We start from the raw sequence: 21006 nt of genomic DNA, 5'->3' as shown, positions 1-21006 counted from the left end.
TGCAACTACCCCCTAGTTCTGCCGCAGAGCATATTTCTAGATTTCTCTGGACTTCTGTCCTCATAACACATCATGCAGGTCCATACTCCCTATTTCCCCTGTCGCTGTGGTACAGTCCCAGCTCTTCTCTATGGAGCAGCTTCATCTAGATGCTGCTAGAACATCCCTCTGTGGGTGCGGGAGGGGCATCTGCACAAGTCTAAACTGCGTTGTTTTGGAATTGCATCACTACAACGTCAGAGCTGGCTGTTCGGCCTTAAGTCCGAGGTCTTGTCTCACGGCTGTCAGTCTTTGGTGAGTCTTCAAGAGATACCCTAAAAAAAAGACGGGAAAAAACGCCACAACCCCATAAACAGACCGCTTCAAAGACGACCTACAGCAGGACGACAGACATCATGACACAGGGCAAGGTAAGAAGGAGCTTGTTAGAAGATTTTGTTCATGTAAATGTAATTAAAACTGTAACCAATACTTAAAATTATAGAAATTTTACACGTGCCCTTCATCATTACATAAGAGGTATGCAGTCCAGGCCCGCAGTTCCTTTATTCTTATTAAATGCGAAATGGCAATGCAGACTGTTTAGCTGAAAATATCGATAGATTTAATGCCTTTTTTTTTTTAAACTAATAATAAAACAAAAATAGGCTACTTATAAAGTTGTGCACGTAAGAGACTTGTTTCTAGGTTTCTATATTACTGCAAAACAGATGGCATCTAATACCATCATCCTAAAATGGTTATTTTTCTCAAAGCTGATAGGATACAGCCTGTGCAGTCCGTGTAAGATGAGTGGAATTCATCAGTGGTTTCTTAATGCGCTGCGCCACCTGATACCCACACTCTGACGAAGACAATACCTTGACATCAGACACAATTGCCTACCTAACTTTTTCCAGCTTATGTTACTCGATTCGACTAAATCGACGAATTCATAGGTTTAGACCCAGACAACCCATTACACGCCGGTCTGTGCCCAGCACTTGCCATCGACAGTGTTAATTAATATGGGGCTAATTCTATTTTTGATTAACTTAATAATAATGATGCACAAAGATTCATTTCTAAATATGTTTTTTTTTTTTTTTTACATTTGGTCCCCCAATATATAGCAATATATATGTTATACTTTAATATATATTGATTACTTCATACCACAACGCAGGTTAGTGTATTGTCATGGTACTGCATAGTAATCAATCATTTTGTTTAGTAAGAAGTAATTTTCTACAAAAGAAATGGTGAAGCTCTTGGAAGATTTGTTTGTAATCATCCTGAAAAGCATGAATAATTTATTCTAATTCTATGTAATATACCTTTATATATTAAGTTAATGTATCAATTAAATGGTTCATTTAATGTCAGTAAATGCAGCTTCCATAACAAGTTGGCCGTTCGATGACTATGGGCCAAATGTAACAGAGATTTTTGTTAAAAGCACTGACTTGGCCTGACCAGTTTATTTATTTTCTCAATTAATTAATTTTGTTTTTATCAATTTAGCTGTCACTTGCTAACAAAGGCAGCAATGGTTCCACCAGTGGAGAGGCCTTAGTGGCACCACCTCCCCCCACATACGAGGAAGCCACCGTGGGTATGGATATAGTTTATTTGTCCGTTTTCATCTTTTACACATATATGCTAGTCATTATTATGTTGAACAAGTGTGTCAGTTCTGAAATAGTGTAAGTGTATTTAGGAATTAAATGTTATAAATTAATACATCTTTTAGGTGTCAGTGCTCCTTGCTACAATGATATTGAGATGCTCACAGAATTCACCTGGGATGATGAAAATATCAGGAGAGTCTTCATCCGCAAGGTACCAGGCTTTATTATCGCTTTAAATATAATGACAATGCAATTGTAAATACTGTGTATCACTGATCATTTTGCTCAAGGCCTCAGAAGCATGCTAAGACACACAACAGTAATCATAATCTGTTTATTTATTCTAATTCCCTCTCTGTTAGGTTTACACCATTTTGATGGTACAGCTTTTGGTCACTCTTGCTATTGTGGCTCTTTTCACATTCTGGTAAGTGTAAGAAATGTTATTTTAATTTCTTCTCACTTTAATGTGAAACTCAGTAAGTAATGTATTTACTTTAAATTGTGTGTTTTAGTGACCCCGTGAAGGACTACATTCAAACAAACCCTGGGTGGTACTGGGCCTCATAGTAAGTAATAAGTTAAGTCAGAAGTACATATTACTTTCACTGATGTAGATTCTGTCTAAATCCATGTGTAATGTTTTTTTTCCACAGTGCTGTATTCTTTGTCACTTACCTTACTCTATCATGCTGCTCTGCACCAAGGTAAGTTAATGATTATAAAAGCCAAATGTGTCACAAAAAAAGTGAAAAAACTCAGCCCAAAAATATCAATACCATATTGTTTTCCTTCTTGCAGGAGACAGTTTCCGTGGAATCTGATTCTGCTCGCTGTCTTTGTAAGTGCAAAGCTCCTAATGGAAATGCTTTTATGAAATATTACATGTATCATGTATTACTGATGTTTTTTTGGATACGTGTTGTTGTCCAGTAGAGTTACAGACTGAGATTTGAAATATAAGATACATTCATTTATCAACATTGCTATTTATGAGGTCTTTTTTTATGTGACAAGTTACTTATAAAGCAGATTTAAAGGTAAATGATGGATATGTTTTTATTGTACTCCATCAGACCTTTAGAGAAAATATTTAATCCTGATTGTTCTTTGTGTTGTTACAGACCCTATCTCTTTCCTACATGACAGGGATGTTGTCCAGGTATATTTTCATGTTTCCTCCCCCTTTCATGTCGCTGTCTTATTGTAACTTTGATATCTTCTTTATACAGACTTCTTAGCTATGATAATGGGTGTTGTGTTCATGTGAATACCCATTATTAATACTTTTTTACAGAAAGCCATTTTGACAAATATTAAAAACAATCAATACAACAAATTAAATGTATTGGTTTTAGTCTTAATCTGAAAAGTTCAGTTTCATTTGATCTGTTTAATCTCATGAAGACCAGTCAAACCCAAGTGTGTGTAATAAAACGATATTTCATATCACAATGTGTATATTTGTTTTAGCTTCTACAATACCAAGTCCGTGGTGATGTGTCTGGGCATCACAGCAGCAGTCTGCCTCCTGGTCACAATCTTCAGTTTCCAAACTAAGGTGAGGAACAATGAAAACGTTCCCACCTTGCATTTCTTGCATTATTCAAAAGAACAAAATAAAGTTCAAATATATCAGAGTAGACCAGCTTATTTGATTTTATGTGCTCTCTCCATCCAGTTTGATGTGACCTCATACCAGGGTGTGCTCTTTGTCTTCTGCATGGTAATGTTCATCTCTGGACTGGTGTTGGCTGTTGTCCTCCCTTTTCAATATGTAAGTGTGATCAACTAAATCGGTAAACTACATAAGTTGTCTGTAATAAAACTCATAAATTTAAAAGTGCAGACTAAGAATGCAGAAACTAGGAATTCTTTCAGCTCCATGAGGTCTAAATTTGTCTCCAGCAGAAACTTGTTCTTATATTCACTTGGTTAGGACCCTATGGCAAGGCACAGCATTTCTCTTTAGTATTGTTTTTAATTTGGAAGGCAGTGGGATGTACTTGTCCCTTAAAGTATGAAAATTATATCATGAAACTAAAGCCAAAAACAGCTGACATCATTATCTCAGGACTTTTCACAGGGTTCAAAAGGAAAATTAAGACATTTTTTGCAGAAATGGAGAAGTGTGTACTCTACAATGTGATTGATTCTGTTAAAAAGATTTATTTCAGCCAAAACCATTGCATTTAGATAAATCTTACGAAGTATTTTTTCTAGAGCTAAATTATAACTGAAAATGAAAAATTAAAACAAAGTCCAAGAATAAGTATAATTCTACAAAGAGCAATGCAGTTGCCTATGAAAGGTCATTCCTTTGTCTAGCAACTGCTCTTCCTACAAAGTGTTTAACACCATCATCCTACCTAATATAGCTGTAGATCTCTGGTCAACAAGTTGAAATAGATACTAAAAAGATGCCATGTGCACTAAACCATTGCTCCAAAGGGTCTCACTCAAGTGTCTGTAAGAGTAAGGACTGAGAATAGGGTTAGCATAAAATATGCTTGGTTTTCCTCTTTTAACAAATATGCCACATGAATATATTGAATAATATTCAATGAGTTGTGTGACCTGGGCATGCATTAAGTAAAATATAGTCCACTTGTACATTTAACATTGAAAGAAATATCACCTCAGATAGAGGAATTCTGACATTGTGATTGTCTGCACTCACATCTAATTAAGCCATTTTTGCTGATTAGGTACCTTGGTTGGATGCCATATATGCTGCCCTGGGAGCCATTCTATTTACAATGGTAAGATTATAGATAGAGCTAAGCCATCAGTAATTGACTAAATCAGTGGTTCATAACTTGGGTCTCTGACTCCCTGGATTCCCAAGGGGGCCTCCTCAAAGAGTACAAAGGCTCCCCAAGGCTTTGACTGTTCAAAATCTGTGTGATTTAAATCACACCATGTCCACGCAGAAATAAGTTGAGATGAGTTTTTCATTTTGGGTGTTTCAGTCACATGGAATCAGTTTATTGGGAGACCCGAAACACTAACTTTGCACTATTTCTTTAATGAAACATGTTTGAGAAATGCCACAAAAATGCTGCAATGATTCATCCATCTTGAGGAAAAAAAAGTAAGGCTATACATAGATAACCACCTTAACTTTGGTTTTATTAAAGGAAATGAAGGGTTGCATGAAGAGGGTCCTTGGGAAAAATAAGTTGGGAACCACTGAACTAAATCATAACTTGTTATTGCCATAACATTTGAAACTTACTAAATAAAAGGAAAATGGAAAAAAGAAGGGCTCACACATCTGTATTTAATTCAAAGTGAGCATAGTACTCATATTAGGTTGTTTAATTGGCTTACATTACAGATAAAAATACATTTACACAATTTGCCACAGATCCTTCATCAAAACATCTTCAATTCTGACATCATAGATTAAATACAACATATCTAAATGCTATACATATGTCACTTGCAACTAATTAATCATTGTCCAGTCCTCTTAATTGCATCATGCGCTTCATTGAAATGAACAATCTCAGGTCAGAAAACACCAAAGAATAGAATCATTAAGTCCTTTTGGCATTGTAGTATTTTGTGTAAATAGTAGATTTCTCTTTGAGCCAATTTCTTCAAAAGATCCCCTCTTGTTGAAACCTCAATAAAGAGGGTGAGCCATGGTTTGCTCAAAATTCCTATAATTTTTAACTGAGTCACTAAGCCAAAGGGATTGTAACAATCATTACAGGTTTTCTACAAAGTAGTTTATTTCATAACTTGGAACCGATTGTTTTTACAGAATTTAAATGGTGTCACGATAAACATAGCCATGATATAATATTGCAAAATAATTTGGAGCTAAATAATTTGGGCCGTAGTGTGCTTTTTCTACTGTTCAGAGGGTGATGTGAATCATTTGAAATAAAGTAACCTTGGCCCACCTTGTGATCTGATCTTGGATAAGATGGATGGATAGACAGACAGTTAAATAGCAGCATACCTACGGAAAAATCGAAGCAAGTATAGTACTTAAAGCAACTAGAAACTCATCCAAACCTTGCTGAAACACCAACAGCCCTCAATAATTCCAGCAATTTGTGTTGTTTCTTTTCTGCTTACATGGTGAACTATAGCATACCAAAGGCAATCAAACAATACTGAAGGGTGTGCGCTCCCAAGCCAAATTCTGCCTTGGCATGACAATGGCTTTCAGTGTTGTAAAGCCTCCATGGGAATGCGCATTGTGTGCATGGCTAGTGTGGGGTTTGTATTATATTTACTGTATTCTGTGATTGACCTTATCAGAACTGAAGATGCTCTGATGAAGACTCTGCACCAAAACATGTAAGCATGTTTCTGCCTGTGATGTGAGCCAAATATAAAACTTAATTCGAGTATTTTGTTTTCCTTGATTTGGGTACTGAGATGTGCAAGCTGCTTTCACTTTTGCTAATATTGGATTTTGGGTATAGTATTACATAAAGTATTTGCAATTATAAACGCAACTTCTGTCCCTTTCTCTTCGACTGTTCTAACTAAATGAAATACTTTTTGAGTTACTTCCTTTCTTATCATCTGTTGCAGTTTTTGGCATTTGACACCCAGCTCCTTATGGGGAACAAGCGTTACACCATGAGTCCAGAAGAATATGTCTTTGCTACTCTCAACATCTACCTTGATATTGTGTATGTCTTCTCCTTCTTCCTCCAAATCTTCGGAACAAAACGAGAATAAAAACAAAACATTTTCAAGCCAACAGACAAGAGCTATGCTTTTATGGAAATGTAGACAAATGGGATAATAGTCTTCATAAATTTTGGTGATTGTGGTGACAATGTTTCCAATTAGTTATTACAGCTTTTTATTTTTTTGACTGATAGTGATGGAGTCAAAAATAGCTTGAAAATCTCTCATACAGCTGTTTATGCATACCAATGCATGTCAAGATCTACACCAAAAAATGTATGAAACCTTATCCTTCTCCAGCATGTTTGTGAACCTATGTGTCCCCAACTATGGACAAGAAACACTCTGTGAAAGTTGGTGATCTTTTCTCTCCATTCAGTCTTGAAGAAAGGTTCTGGAAGTGTCTGTCAGTCTTATGTATTCTCATGAGTTGTACATTCCTGCAAGTAATTATTGATGCTTTTTAGGAAGTTTTAAAATCTAGAAATCATGCATGGCTTCTAGCCCTGACCATACCAAGTGCAGTCATTCCATCTTCTGACTGTTGCCATGTGTGTTAATTCAGTGACTTAAAGAGAAAATACTAACTTCAAAAAGCTGAAAGGATGTAAATAATTTTGCTGACCTTTCTGGCAATTCCAATGATGTATGTGTACTGTGAATTATAACAAAGTAGTTTTATGTACTTACTGGGCACTTTGAGGGTAGATGACACATTTTTCTGGATTTTGAATGACAATCTGATATTTTTTTCTTTTTGATTTAGTATTATGCAACTCATCTCTTTAGCTTGTTGACTTATAATCAAAAAGCTTTTTGTTATTAGCTTTGCAGCATTTGCATCTCATTTGTTCAACATATGTGTTTGAGCTGGAAACCATGTTTCTGCAAAAATATTTAGTATTTAGTTTGAGCCTTGTAGGTTTTACTTTCTTTACTGTGCTGATATTTTGATAACACACAGTATATATATATATATATATATATATATATATATATATATATATATATATATATATATATATATATATATATATATATATATATATATATATATATATATATATATATAAAAAAACAAAACAGTGCCAAATATGCAAGGATTGACTTGACTTTTAATGAGACCTGCTTTTGTGAAAAGACATGAAAGATAATATTTAAGTACATTTGGAGTTTATTTTTGTATGACAGAGCCATATATTTCAGAAAGCGTGTTATATAAAATTGAAGTTTTGGTGTTTGAGAGTAATTTATGGTGCATATTTTAATTTGGCCTTTTATTACCTTCTGTTATGATGGGGCAGTATTATGTTTTAAGATGACACTGCATTTCATTCTAGAACTGGTGTTACTCTATTGTAATATGAAGTGTGAACATGGTCACTGGTTCTTTGATTTAATAAAATATGCTTTAACATCTTTGCATTAGCATGTTATTTAATCTGTAAACCTTTGTTAATGTCCATATGAAAAATGAATGATGAAAAGTTACATTGTGTTATCCAAAATAATAAAAAAAATAATCCAAAATTGTGTTATCCTGATGGCAGACAAAGACACCACCATATTTTAAGTTTTCTAAAAAAAAAAAAAAACCAACGTCATAGGTGTATTTTGAAAGTTGCAGAAATAGTCTTACAAGCATGTCATGGATCAACACAAGCATCATATATAAAAATGCCGAAATACAAATAATTGAAAAGATTGACAAGCACTGAAAAAATAATAGGGAGATAAACACAAAAAAATCAAAAGTTTAAGGGTCTGCTACAAAAAATTATTCATTTTGAAAAGCTTTTGTTATTGTTGTTGTTTAGTTTTGTTGTTAAAATTCAGTTCACTTGTAATTTTATCTTTTGAATTTTGAACATCAAAGATCAAATATATTTTTAACCTTATTGTATTGTTGATATAGAATTTATCAACAATATTAATCAAAGGCTAAGTGGGATGTGGCTTTGGCTGTCACCAAGGCAAAAACTTGGGCATGGGAGGAGTTCAGCGAGGCTATGGAGAAAGACTTCCGGATCGCTTCAAGACGATTCTGGTTCACCATCCGGTGACTCAGGAGGGGGAAGCAGTGTTCCATCAACACTGTACAGTGGAGATGGGTAGCTGTTGAGCTCAACTTAGGACGTTGTGCAGTGGTGGAAGGAATACTTTGAAGACCTCCTCATTCCTACCAAACTGTCTTCAGGATTCTACAGAGCTGGGGGACTCAGGGATGAACTCTCCTATCTCTGGGGCTGAGGTTGCTGAGGTGGTTAAAAAAAAAAAGATCTTTGGTGGCAAGGCCCCGGGGGTGGATGAGATCTGCCTGGAGTTTCTTACGGCTCTGGATGCAGTGGGGTTGTCCTGGTGGACATGACTCTGCAGCATTGCATGGACATCTGGGACAGTGCCTCTAGTTTGGCAGACTCGGGTGCTGGTCCCCCTTTTCTAGAAGGGAGACCAGAGGGTGTGCTCTAACTACAGGAGGATCACACTACCCAACCTCTCTGATAAGGTCTATTTAGGGGTCCTGGAGAGGAGGGTCAGGAGGTTAAGGAGGAGCAGCGCGGTTTTCGTCCTGGTCGTGGAGCAGTGCACCAGCTCTATATCGTCTTTGGGGTCCTGGAGGAGGCATGGGAGTTTGACCAACCCCTACATGTGCATTGTGGACTTGCAGAAGGCCTTTGACCGTGTCCCCGGTGTCCCTCCTGTGGGGGGTACTCCGGGAGTGTGGGGTACCGGACCCCCTTGTATGAGCTGTCCGGTCCCTGTACGACAGGTGTCAGAGCTTGGTTTGCATTGCTGCCCTTTATCACCAATTCTGTTCATAACTTTTATGGCAGCCGAGGTGTTGAGGGGAATCCAGTTTGGTGATCTCAGGATAGGGTCCCTGCTTTTTGTGGATGACGTGGTCCTGCTGGCTTCATCTGGCCATAATCTCCAGCTTGAGCCATTCGCAGCCGAGTGTGAAGCAGCTGGGATGAGAATCAGGACCTCCAAACCTGAGACCGTGGTCCTCAGCCGGAATAGGATGGATTGTCATCTCCGGGTCAGGAGAAAGGTCCTGCTCTAAGTGGAGGAGTTTGTTCACGAGTGAGGAAAGGATAACATGTGAGATCAACAGGTGGATCAGTGCGGCATCTGCAGTAATGCAAACTCATGCCAGTTTGTCGTGGTGAAGAAGGAGCTGAGCCAAAAGGCGCAGCTCTCGATTTACCAGTCATTCTATGATCCGACCCTCACCTATGATCATGAGCTGTGGGTTTTGACTGAAAAAACGAGGTTGCGCATATAGGCAGCAGAACTGAATTTCCTACGCTGGGTCGGGCTTTCCCTTAGAGATAGGGGGAGAAGCTCGGTCATCCGGCTCAGAGTAGAACCACTGCTCCTCCGGATCGAGAGGAGCCAGTTGAGGTATCTCAGGCATCTGGTCAGGATGCCTCCTGGACACCTCCAAGGTGAAGTGTTCCTGACACGTCCCTGCGGGAGGAGACCTCAGGGAAGGCCCAGGACACGCTGGAGGGATTAAATTTTCGGCTGGCCTGGGAACGCCTTGACCCCACACCCCCAAATTTTTTTATTACCGGATTGAGTTCTTTCCAAGGTTGCTTGATGATTTTGCTTGTTTATTTATTTATTTATTTTTTAAATCTTTTGGCAGATTTAGCCAATTCTTCATTAGATAAGAATGAACTATTTCATTTCCAGCTGTTGAAAGATTTTCTGTGAGCTCCATTGGTAATATTTGAGAAGTTTTATAGTCAGTCATTATAGTGGGATCATTTCTAATTTCACTGAAGTTGCTTTCCATATCTCTTGCAAGAAGCCAAAGATCAATCCAAGAAAGAAGAGAGAAGTCAAACCCTTGTTGTTAATAGACAATAATTGTAACTCCAACACAGATGTTTTAAAACAATCCAAAAACTCTTGAAAACGTCAACTAATAAGTCAGGTTCCTGTTTCAGTGTGAAGCCATTATATTGTTAAAGGAGAGAGGTATTAACCTTTTGATTAGTTGCTATAGAAACATAGCTCATGAAAACTTTTGTTTAGAAAATGAAGCATAGTATAAGGTTTGAACCTTCAAAGATTACGGTACCTCTGAAATCATGAAACCACATTGGGAACAGCTAGAGAACACATGACTAATAAAGAAACTTTACAGAAGCTGCATAGCTCAATCAATAACGCATAAAATTGATTCATTTTACTGATTTCAGTATCATACGCTTCGAGTCCGTTTTGGCGAGCTTGTTCAATGTCAGGACACAGAGCTCGTGTCTTGTTACCGTTTCTCGTTTTGGAGCTTTGGAATTCAAGAGCCACTTTCTGACAGATTTATTTTTCTATGGCTATAAGTATATGTTTCTGGATTTTGCAGCTCTGTGCCGGTGGGTGTGGCGTGATATTAAATGCGACCCTTCAATACGCAATCAACCAATGCATTTAGGTCACACTTGACTTTACGGCATCCAGCCATCCAATCAGAAGGTGCGATGGTTCAAGGTTCTTGTTCAGCCATGTTGTGGTTTTGAATGAGGAAGAAGCGGGAGATGTTGTTCTTTCTTAGTTTATTTGCAATGTATAGTCATATTTGAGATATATACATGACTTAAGTTGCGACTCAAAATGATAGCAAGTTTTCCGACTGGACCGGAAGAGAGTTATTGCATTCCTGTTGGAATTTAACCATACTCCAAAAAATTAGCTTTGTAGCTAACAACGCTAGCTAGCGTGCTAGCTAGGCAGAGCTACTTCAAAGCTAACTAGCTAACTATTAGTTGTGCTGTTGGGAAAGTAAAATTGCATTTGTGGGGAGTGTTAGCATTTTGTTTAAGCCTTAGCTAACCCATCTCCGTTGAATGAAGCCTTTTTTTATTTGACTCGTCTATATTGACAGTTACTGATAGTAGCCATAGCGACCCATCTTTAAATCAACGGTTTAATTTCTGGGACTTTTGAGCCATGCTGAATAAAATCTACGAATGGATCGAGACGAGCTTTGCCAATCTCCGAAATGATGAGCCAGCTGCGGAACACTCACATGGACACCGGGCAACGAGAGATGGTCAAGTGAGAAGGAAACGATCTAGTGAATGGTATGAATTGTAAAAGCTTTATGAAATAAAGCCTTTACTTTTCAACTCCGTTGAAAAGTGCACATAGTTAAACTCACGGGAAATATTTTCATAATTCAGTATGAATACCATTGCCTCGTATATGTATGTTTTTTCTTGTTTCGGTAAATGGTATTCATTAATCTATTACAAGTAATCATCGTTATTTTTTTTCTTTCATTAGTTTGGTGGATGGGCATAACATTGATCAAGATGGTTTAGTGATTAAGAGATCGCGAATTGGTACGTATATCATAACTTACCCAAACCATGTGATTAACCATGTGGTTGAAATTCAACCAATGTGACGCTCATAACCGGTTTTCATTTGTTTTTTTAATATTTCTGCAGGGGATCTTATGGATACAGTCAAGAGTGCTGCTGAAGGGGTTAAAAGTCATAGTACCAGTGTGGCTACGTGGATGAAAAATAATGTTAGCCCAACTTTGAGAAATTTTCTTCCAACTTCCCCTGATGCCGCTCTTGGAGAGCCACAACCCTCAACATCCTCCTCATCAGTCTGGGCAGGGAAGCCGGTAAGACTTACAGTTTCAGAGTGTCACTCAAAAAGCAAGTAAAACACATTTAATTGGTTTGTCTCCCCCCCCCCCCCCCCCCTTTTTTTTTTTTATTTTTTTATTTTTTTTAAGATCACTGCCTTATCATAGGTTTATTAGTTTATCACAGTCATTTCAGTCAATTAAAGTTTATTTTCTCCAAATTCTGTGATTAATTGGATGAAACCAACAATGATTATATTGTCTGTCACTATTTCTTTATAATTTCTCCCTGTTATGTCTGCTTGCAGAAGCACAAACTGTAATGCCACTGACTCTTTTTTTTTTTTTATTACCAACTACGGTATATATTAATGACCATCTATTTACATTTTTGGATTTAGTTGGAATTCCCAGAACCACACTACAGTGCTTTATTAGATGTTGGTATTCAGCCAAATAAAGTGGTAGCAAAAATACACTGGCTCACTTTCACTACAATTTAAAACTAAAGATATTGACCTATACTTTGTGTTTGTTTTCTTTGTTTTGAATGAAGATTATTGACAGGAATTCTTTGGATGAGACATTTGCTGCCCCCTCGACAACATTGGAGTGGAAAACATCCAAATCAGGTGAATCTCTCTCTCTTAATGCAAAATTCTGTGCAACACAGTCCATTTGGAAAAACTTCATCACATTCCTTCATAGCATTAGTGTCAATGTTTTAACATAAGGCTAATTAAGTCATGTTGTTGTTTAATCATGTTTTTCTGCCAGTGTTTTTGTAAAAATAATATTTACAAATACATTTAGTCATTCATTTGCTGTTAAGCCTGTAATATACTCCATGAGAAGCAAGAACTCTTATCTTTGTCTTGAAGCCACAAGAACAAAGCAGACATCATTAGGGACTTCTTGTGGATTATTCTGGTCGCATTAGCCAAGCAGAACTTTCTTCTTGTGGGGCTCTCAGATGTATTGTATGATTGGTCAGATATTTCAGGTGGGCGTTGTTAACATAGAAAAGCAATAAGCTCCTAATTCTGCATTATTGCAGATTGAATGTATACAGCATGAGTGGCAATTAAAAGCACAGACCCTGTCGGGTTCACAGCCCCATTGTGCCAATGTTTGGCTGGTTATTTCACCTTGAAGTACAGACATCTCACACTTCAGCAATCTCCACCACATCACAGATGAAGCTTCTCATGAAGTGTGAATTGACCTGACCAAAACACTTCCTTTTTTGTTCTTGCGGCCTTAAGAACAAATGCAAAGTTCTCGCTTTTCATGGAGTTTGTAACCAGCTTTAGTCATCTGGTGTTGATTGCCAAGGTCTGCTGGCTTTGAACTGTTGGACAGAAGTTGACTATTGCACTGTTGTTTTCCAAATTTCCTTCCAACTCCAGAGTGCTCACGTACTGAAAAGTCCATTGTGGGATCAAAAGTGTGTAGACGACAAGTGTGTATGAGTCCTACTCATCGTGAGGTTCCAAAAACAAATGGGCATTCAGTCAACATGTTGCCCTCCATCATCCCCAAATTTCAACCCACCCCACGGTTAGGCAGGCCGCTAAACCTCAAACCGCATGGCGTTTCAAGGTATTACTTGCTTCTTGGTTTTCACCTTTTGCAATGAAAAAGTGTTTCAGTAAATGTTACTGAGGTTGTCAGTTTCTGATATATTTTTTATTACTAAACTGTCCACAGTTTCACTGGCGGAGTGGGCACCCCAAGCAGTTCCTGTACAAGCATGTATGAGAAGACGTTTCCTATCAAAGTGGTGCAGAGTCCAACGCACAGCGCCTCATCAAGTCGGTTACACAGAAACACGCCCCGCTGCACAGCACAGGAGGTCAGGCATACAGACAAGAAGACATTGTGTTTTTAAATCTGATTCGTGTTTCTTTTGTTTTTTTTTGTTTCTTTTGTTAATGTTGTTGTTCTCCTGTATATTCATCAGTCTGTTCGTGAAGAGGAGAAGGAGATCTACAGGCAGCTTTTGACCATGGTTTCTGGTGGCCAGTCATCTTTCCTTCACAATGGCAGCTCACACACCATTGTCAGGTCACATAGAGATTTGTACGTATACAAATGCAGGATACTTTAAAAATGTATTCAAATTTTATTATGTTAGAGGGATGTAGCTTAGCCATGTTTGTGTTGAATCAAAATGTTTTTAATGTGCTAATTTTTAAAAAATAATTTTAAATACATTTAGTGGCTTGGCTCTAACATAAGGCTGATCATCATTGATGGAAAATCACAGATGAAAATTGCTCACTGCTCCATGCACTAAAGTTTAGCTGTGTTTGCTGATTTGTCATTGTTTGTAGCTGGAATTGGCATGTAAGAAATATAGCAATCAGATAGGTATTTCTCTTTATTGCTGTCAGTCTCTACTGAATTGCTTCTTGACGATATCTGCTGTGATTGTCCCTCTTACCCTTTCAATGTATCATCAGCACCAGTTTCCTCACCAGCCGCAGGATACTACATACCTCTTCCCCTGCTGGGTCAGCAGCCGGACTAACTTCAGAGGGACCCAGTAGCCCTCTCAGCCCCAGAGGGATGTCTAGCCAGAGCTCCAGCAACCTTCCGAGCCCAGTGGGAGCATCCAGCAGGTCAGGGATGGGTTCTAAAGACACAGACCTCAATTCCAGCATTGCAGCTGCTCTCACATCTGCTCCCTCCCCATCAGCTCTGCAGGATAACACCTCTCAGGACACACAGTCATCAGGTGAGATACCAGCATGGAACACTCAATGGAGATGAGATCTCCCATGTAAACTGAATAAATGTTTTAGTGTGTAATTTTTTTTTTAAATTGAATTTTTTTTTGTTTTTTTGTAATACACTTTCATTGTCTTGCAGCTCATGATGGTGACTCTGTCATAATTGTAAATGAGCAAAAAGGTAAAAAGCAAGACAGCTCGAGGTTAGTAAATCTTTTTAGTAAAGGCTGATGTTCACTCCATGATCAATTTTATTCAATTGTATTATTTCAGTGGCTTTAGCAAACAGATTCCCTATGTAGTTTTCAGGCAGAAGTGTTCCAGATTTGTGCATTTGTCCTTGAATAGCATGTCATGCTGTTGCTGCACTTTTAAGAGTTTTTAGATGTTTTAAGAGGGTTGCATGGTGGTGTGGTGGTTAGCACTGCAGCCTCACAGCAAGGAGGTTGATAGTTCAAGCTCCGTTGAGAGAGAGCTTTCTCTGTATGTTTATCTGGTTACTCCGGTTTCCTCCCATTTGGTTAATTTGTTACTCCAAATTGGTCACTTTAAATTTCTAAAGGAAAGAAAGATGTGGGTGTGAGTGGTTGCCTTACTGTGTTTGCCCTGTTATAGACCGATGACCTGTTACAGTCCGTGCCTCTTGCTTGTTAATTGATGAGATGGTCTCCTGTGACCCTGAATTGCGGTATAAAGAATGAATTAATTGAAGCACTGACTTTCAAACAGTAAGAGTTGTTTCTTCAGTTGTTTCTTCACCTGACTGCAAGAGACAGACAGTCTAGGGGTGGGGGCCAAGGAGGCCTCAGTCTTCCAATGTGGAGGGAGATGCGTCAGAACAGAAGCGTTGCATGTTAACTGCTAGTTATCTGGTGCATGTAATCCAGGGGTGTCAGAACCCAGTCCTCGAGGGCCGGAATCCTGCAGGTTTTTGTTGTTTCCCTCCACCAACACAGATGATTCAAATCAATGGATCCAGCAGCTTCTTGTCAACCTGTTTGTCAGTCAGGTGTGTGTTGGAGCATGGAGACAACAAAAACCTGCAGAATACCGGCCCTCCAGGACTGCAGTTTGACACCCCTGATGTAATCTATGCATCTTCGCTGATAGCATAAATGTTCTACCAAGTTTTGCTACATCAGACCAAAATAAAAACATGCAGGTCCACAAACATTACATAGGGGTCTGCCATTGTTGATTGTCACGGGTTAAACACAGTCTGAGTGTGCAAGTGGAAGATGATTGTAAAGACATTAAGGTTGCCCCAAGATACCAATTCCAGTTTACACTGACAGGACTTGTCTTGGAGTGCAAGAAAACTTCACTCTAGAGGCTGTTGTCAAATGTTTGCAATTTTATCCACCCAAAACTTTGTAACCATGTAAACAAGAGACCAGAATGTAAGCAACCTTTTCTGTATTACTGTCTCAGCATTTTAGTGTTAACAGGGCCAAAGTCCTTTACAAAATTTAACCCCCCCCCCCCCCCCCCAAAAAAAAAATACTCCAGAATATATAGCCACAATTTAAGAATCTCATTAGTCTATTTACACACAAGTGCACTCACACACACATAAACATGTACACATGATATCTAACATACGCCAGCCCATCTATAGCCACAGAATGCCACCACAGGAACCATCCAGATCAGGGCACACCAGAATCCATGTCACAGCCATCCTTTTGCAGTACAGGAATCCCCAGCCATCCAGACAAGGGTGATCACTATGGCACCAACTGCTGACCAAGCAGGCAAAGCTTCCAATGTGGAAGATCCCCAGGAGGAGACGCTAAAGTCTGGGATCTGTTCATGTAGCCATGTCTTTCTGCCTCCCCAGATTCTTCTTTTGGACCTTGTTAGCCCTTCAAGGTCATCCATTTTGTTAGCTATCCATCTCATGTCATCCATCAGAACTTTTGGAAGAAATGTTTTTTTCTCTGCCTCTCTTCTGCCCTGCATCCTCTCCACTTCCTTTTCAACTCGTTTGAAATTCGGTGTAATTTTTCCTGATCATCTTGGTTTGAAAGAGCTTAATCAGTTGATCCCGCTGGGAGACAACTTTGAAATATAATGAAAATAAGTTGTACATGGTGGAATATCCATTCTGAAGTGGCATAATTATAGTTCAATAATAGGCTGGCATTAACATGAAACATTTTACACCACATGATTACATTTAAAATTTGATTTTTAATTGTACAAGATGTCCAGAGGTAATAAATATGAAAGTCAATTTTAGTTTTATTTGCATCAACAATATATTTTGCTTTCTACAGTGTGCCATGTTTCCAAGCTGAGTTATGGATCAAAGAATTGTAAGTATACCCTAAATATTTTATTTCAAACCTTATATAAATTTGTACACATTATAACTCAATTTAGCAAAGGGAAAACACTTGGTTTATTTGTTTTCTTTAGAACTAGCATGTATGACTCTCGAGCAAGAGAAAGACGGAGACAAATAGAAGAACAGGAAGCACTGGCCGCCCAGTTGCTGCGACAGGTGAGAACGCACCACGAGACCCTCATTCAGTTACAGTTTTAAACTGTCTCTCATTAACTTATCACTGTCCTGTTTGATGTTCTCAGCGCTTGTCCGAAGAAGGTCAACATAGCTCAGATGTAGATGTCGGTGTTCGTGTTCCTTTAGAGAAGGAGGTTCCTTTGGCTCTTGTGATAGATGAACCAAAGGGTTTGGAAGAGAAACCAGAATTTCCTGAGCTGACAGAGGTGTGGTATCTTGATACACTTACCGTGTTTGCTCGCTTCAATAGATGTACTTAGATTAACCCCTCAAGTAGAGTTGTGTAGAATATTTGGTTCATATTTCTTTTCAAGGTAAATTAAGTCGAATAACTAAATGTTAAGCCTAAGTGGTGCCTTGGTTGGCCATTATTGAGTTTGTCATATTCAATTTATTTTTTTTCTCATGTATGCTATTGCACTTTCTCTGTTAAGGAAATGGAGGCCGAGGTGAGCGGGGCGCTGATGAAAGGAGGAAATCCTCATGAAGTGTTAAGTGAAGGTTTTGGTCTCAGCCTTACACGCAAAGACCTGCAAACCCTTAGCAATCTGAACTGGCTCAATGATGAAGTGAGAACACATTAAGTTCATATCTAATTTAAAAATCTTAACTGTGTTTCTGGTATTGCTGCTTTAGCAGTAGCAATCAGTTTAACTAATAAAGTCTGTTCAAATTGTACATTTTTATTTTTCAGGTGATCAACTTTTATATGAACCTACTGGTTGAGCGAAGCCGGGAGTCCAACCTGCCATCAGTCAATACATTCAATACTTTTTTCTATCCAAAGCTGCGCAGCAGCGGCTACTCTGCTGTCCGCCGATGGACCAAAAAGATGGACATTTTTGCTAAAGACATCCTGTTGGTTCCTGTTCACTTGGGGATGCACTGGTGCCTCTCTGTAAGTCTAAATTACTGTAATTGTAAACCTGAGAGGAAACATGTCCATCAAAAATTTTTTCTTGTTTTTCTAAATTAAATTTTTATTTACATTTTCAATCAAGGTAGTGGATTTCCGCAAAAAATCCATCATGTACTTTGATTCAATGGGAGGAAACAATGATTCGGCATGCCAAATACTGTTGTAAGTTTCAGTCACATTTTTATCTTTATTTAATAAGAATATTTATTTAAAGAGCTAAATGCTATTGCATTCAACTATAAGTCAAATATATGTTTAGATTAAATTTGATGTTTTACAGTGACTACCTGCAACTGGAAAGTAAAGACAAGAAGGGCAAAGAACTAGATACCTCAGGCTGGACTCTACACAGCAAAAAGCCCAGTGTAAGTTGTTCAAAGACAAAAACTGCAAATTGTCTGCTTTCATTGTATAATGTTTGTATGTTGTGTATTTAAAAAAAGTTTGGGCTGTCTTTTAATCATGTGTTTTCTGTGTTAAAACTCTCAAAGCTAATGTTGACTTCACATGGTGTTTTCTGTAATGGATCCAGACAAGGAGATACACTTTAATATAAACCTTATAATCGCAAGGTTGTTTTGCAGTGCTGCTTTTGAACATTTTGAAAAGAACAAGAAATGTATTTGAAATGGATAAATCTGAATTGCTAAATTTCAACAATCTGCAATTTCAAGAATATGCTCCTATGTTTTCTGTATTTTGAGTGAAAAGTTCATTGCAAAGCAGTATCTTTGTATTGGATAAGTAGTTTGTGATTGATAATGCAATCCTCTATCAGACAGTGGTTAATGATTGTGATTATCACTGTTTTAATGAGGTTTGATTTGATTTTTCTTGCAGGAAATCCCACAGCAGATGAATGGTAGTGACTGTGGAATGTTCACATGCAAATATGCAGACTATATTACCAAAGACAAGCCAATCACATTCACACAGGTCATTTGAAATTGCACTTATAATGACATTTAGCAAATCATCATTATTGTCGCCTTGAAATTGATAAGCTTACCCTTTCTTGACAGAAACACATGCCCTACTTCAGAAGACGGATGGTTTGGGAGATTGTGAACCACAAGCTGTTGTGATATCAAGATGGAGAGTGAGAACATGTACAGTCAGCTCACAGCTCATGACAGATTGTTGCACAATCTTCAGGAGGTTCAGTTGACATTGGTCCTTCTGGGAAAGACTTGCACACCAGCTCCTTGCATCAGGAACCAGCTGTTTTCATTTTCAGTCATAAGTTAAACTAACAGCCATTGGTGGATGATGGGATGTTGATTCTGGAGCAAAACTCACTGCCTCCTAGTCCCTCTCTTTGGTTCTTAACTTTTTGGTGCACCAATGGAGTATAAATGCAGCAGCTGAAACACTGCGTGTTTTGTATTACCCAGGTAGAACTGTTCTTGAAATCACTCCTGTGCTGACCTATGAATCATGCTCTGAGGTGTAATGTTCATTTCATGTTTTTGTTTACATAAGCGTTGTTCAGAAAGGGTATTGGTACATTTATACTATTTATATGGTGCAGAAAAATTTGACTATCACTCAAACTTAAACAACCCTGTTACTTTAAAGATGTCAAGCCAAAAAACTTTGTAAGAAAATTTTACTTGTCTCTTTTATTTAAAAGGGCTGTTGATGACCAGCTACTATTGAGTACACAAAAATAAAAAGCAATGGTGGTTATATTCCTTTGGTTACTGCTGCAGGGTATATTGAACTTAACGCCTGAAACTGATTTTTTTTTTTTTTTTTTTTTTTTTTTTTAAATAAAATGCATTAGCCTCAGAGTGTGGTTTCAAATGAAAACAAGAATGTTGTCTTTCTTCACTGAAGTTTAACAGTTACAACCTGAAACAGCAGGGTAATAATCTTTTACCATTTCCTTATTCATTCTTGATAAGATTGTAAATAGAGGTTCAAAGTATATTTTATGTATGCAAGTCTTTTTGTTCAACTGCAACTTTTGGGACAAATTCAATATATTTTGAAGTTTGTACATAATTAAAATATATGCAGCCTACAGTATGAAACTTTTCAAAAGCATTTCCTATTTTATCTAGACTGTTTTAGAAATAAATTATAAAGTGTTTCCGTCTTTGTGTATTTTGTCATTAGTTGGATAGTTACAACTTTATAAAGATGGAAGAATCGATGTGTTTTTCTTTTTTAGGTCAGCACTGCTGACATGGTTTGATTGGCATGTAGTTGTGTAATAAAAACACAAATCTAAGTGGAAAAACATTTATTAAAAAACAAGTAAAACCAGTGAAAAGCTTAAGATGAGATTCTTTTTTTTAATGCATTCTTTAAAGGAAAAAAAACCTGCATCATGACACAAACATTGCTGAGAAAACAGATTTCAGGACAGTATTGAACAGCAATTGCTAGTTGACCTTTTGTGAAATATTGAATGACCTTCAGGTAAAAGGGAAAACCAAAAATAGCAGCAGTAGGTATTTAGACTCCTCTTTTTCTTCAATGTTTTGCATTAAGACAATGAAAAATGACAGTGGAGCACAAAACATGATTTGAACATGTCTGTTTTATATGTTTATGTTCCAAGTAGTTTAATGCAACAGCTTCAACATCTGCAGAGCATGGAAACAATTCCAGCCAGAGGTCAAACCCAACAAGACTGAGTAGCACTTCACACTCCCTTCCAGAGACATTTAAGGCATTTCTATGATGTTAGATTTTAAATGGTAAGAAACATTTAATGCTTTAAGGAAAGCAAACATGTTAAACAAAATGAGACTGAACCCCAACATGAAAGCTGAAACTATCTGGACTTGTGAGTTGTATTTAAAGCAACCCGTGTCGTCTTTTGTTATAGTCCTATTAACTAAGTTTTTTGAGTGAAATTGTTCCCTTTTAATGCAGCACATTTAAAGAACCAAATATCATTGGTTAGAAATTGAACACATCTGAAACCCAGGTGAAAA

At 37.8% G+C, this 21006-nt stretch overlaps 2 protein-coding genes across 2 annotated transcripts; both read left to right on the top strand.

Annotated features, from left to right (window-relative positions):
• Nucleotides 1-395: 395 nt before the first annotated feature.
• Nucleotides 396-6317, top strand: LOC306755354 (protein lifeguard 2-like; the record flags this gene model as incomplete). Its single annotated transcript, XM_079239714.1, has 12 exons — nt 396-410; nt 1504-1594; nt 1733-1821; nt 1973-2037; nt 2126-2179; nt 2267-2317; nt 2412-2451; nt 2735-2772; nt 3084-3171; nt 3292-3387; nt 4319-4372; nt 6168-6317. 12 exons carry the CDS (start codon nt 396-398, stop codon nt 6315-6317), a joined length of 831 nt encoding a protein of 276 aa, XP_079095840.1.
• A 4484-nt stretch (nt 6318-10801) lies between these two features.
• senp1 (SUMO specific peptidase 1) lies at nt 10802-19979 on the top strand. The gene is made up of 18 exons (XM_079239263.1): nt 10802-11359; nt 11562-11620; nt 11729-11913; nt 12434-12509; nt 13287-13479; nt 13588-13732; nt 13841-13959; nt 14343-14617; nt 14752-14815; nt 16892-16930; nt 17034-17118; nt 17205-17345; nt 17574-17708; nt 17834-18037; nt 18141-18220; nt 18339-18423; nt 18899-18994; nt 19081-19979. Exons 1-18 carry the CDS (start codon nt 11226-11228, stop codon nt 19141-19143), a joined length of 2178 nt encoding a protein of 725 aa, XP_079095389.1. The 5' UTR covers nt 10802-11225; the 3' UTR covers nt 19144-19979.
• The last annotated feature ends 1027 nt before the right edge of the window (nt 19980-21006 follow it).

Source organism: Telmatherina bonti, assembly GCF_933228915.1.
Source record: "Telmatherina bonti genome assembly, chromosome: 4".
Classification (NCBI taxonomy): Eukaryota; Metazoa; Chordata; class Actinopteri; order Atheriniformes; family Telmatherinidae; genus Telmatherina; species Telmatherina bonti.
The sequence above is the reverse complement of the archived record's forward strand: the minus strand, read 5'-3'. Positions and strand labels throughout refer to the sequence as shown.

Excerpts from the sequence above, each read along its gene's own strand:
- senp1 (XM_079239263.1), top strand. The coding sequence starts at position 11,226 with ATGCTGAATAAAATCTACGAATGGATCGAGACGAGCTTTGCCAATCTC. Across the intron at positions 11,621-11,728 it reads GATTAAGAGATCGCGAATTG|GGGATCTTATGGATACAGTC; the intron begins GTACGTATATCA and ends ATATTTCTGCAG. Across the intron at positions 18,424-18,898 it reads TACACAGCAAAAAGCCCAGT|GAAATCCCACAGCAGATGAA; the intron begins GTAAGTTGTTCA and ends TTTTTCTTGCAG.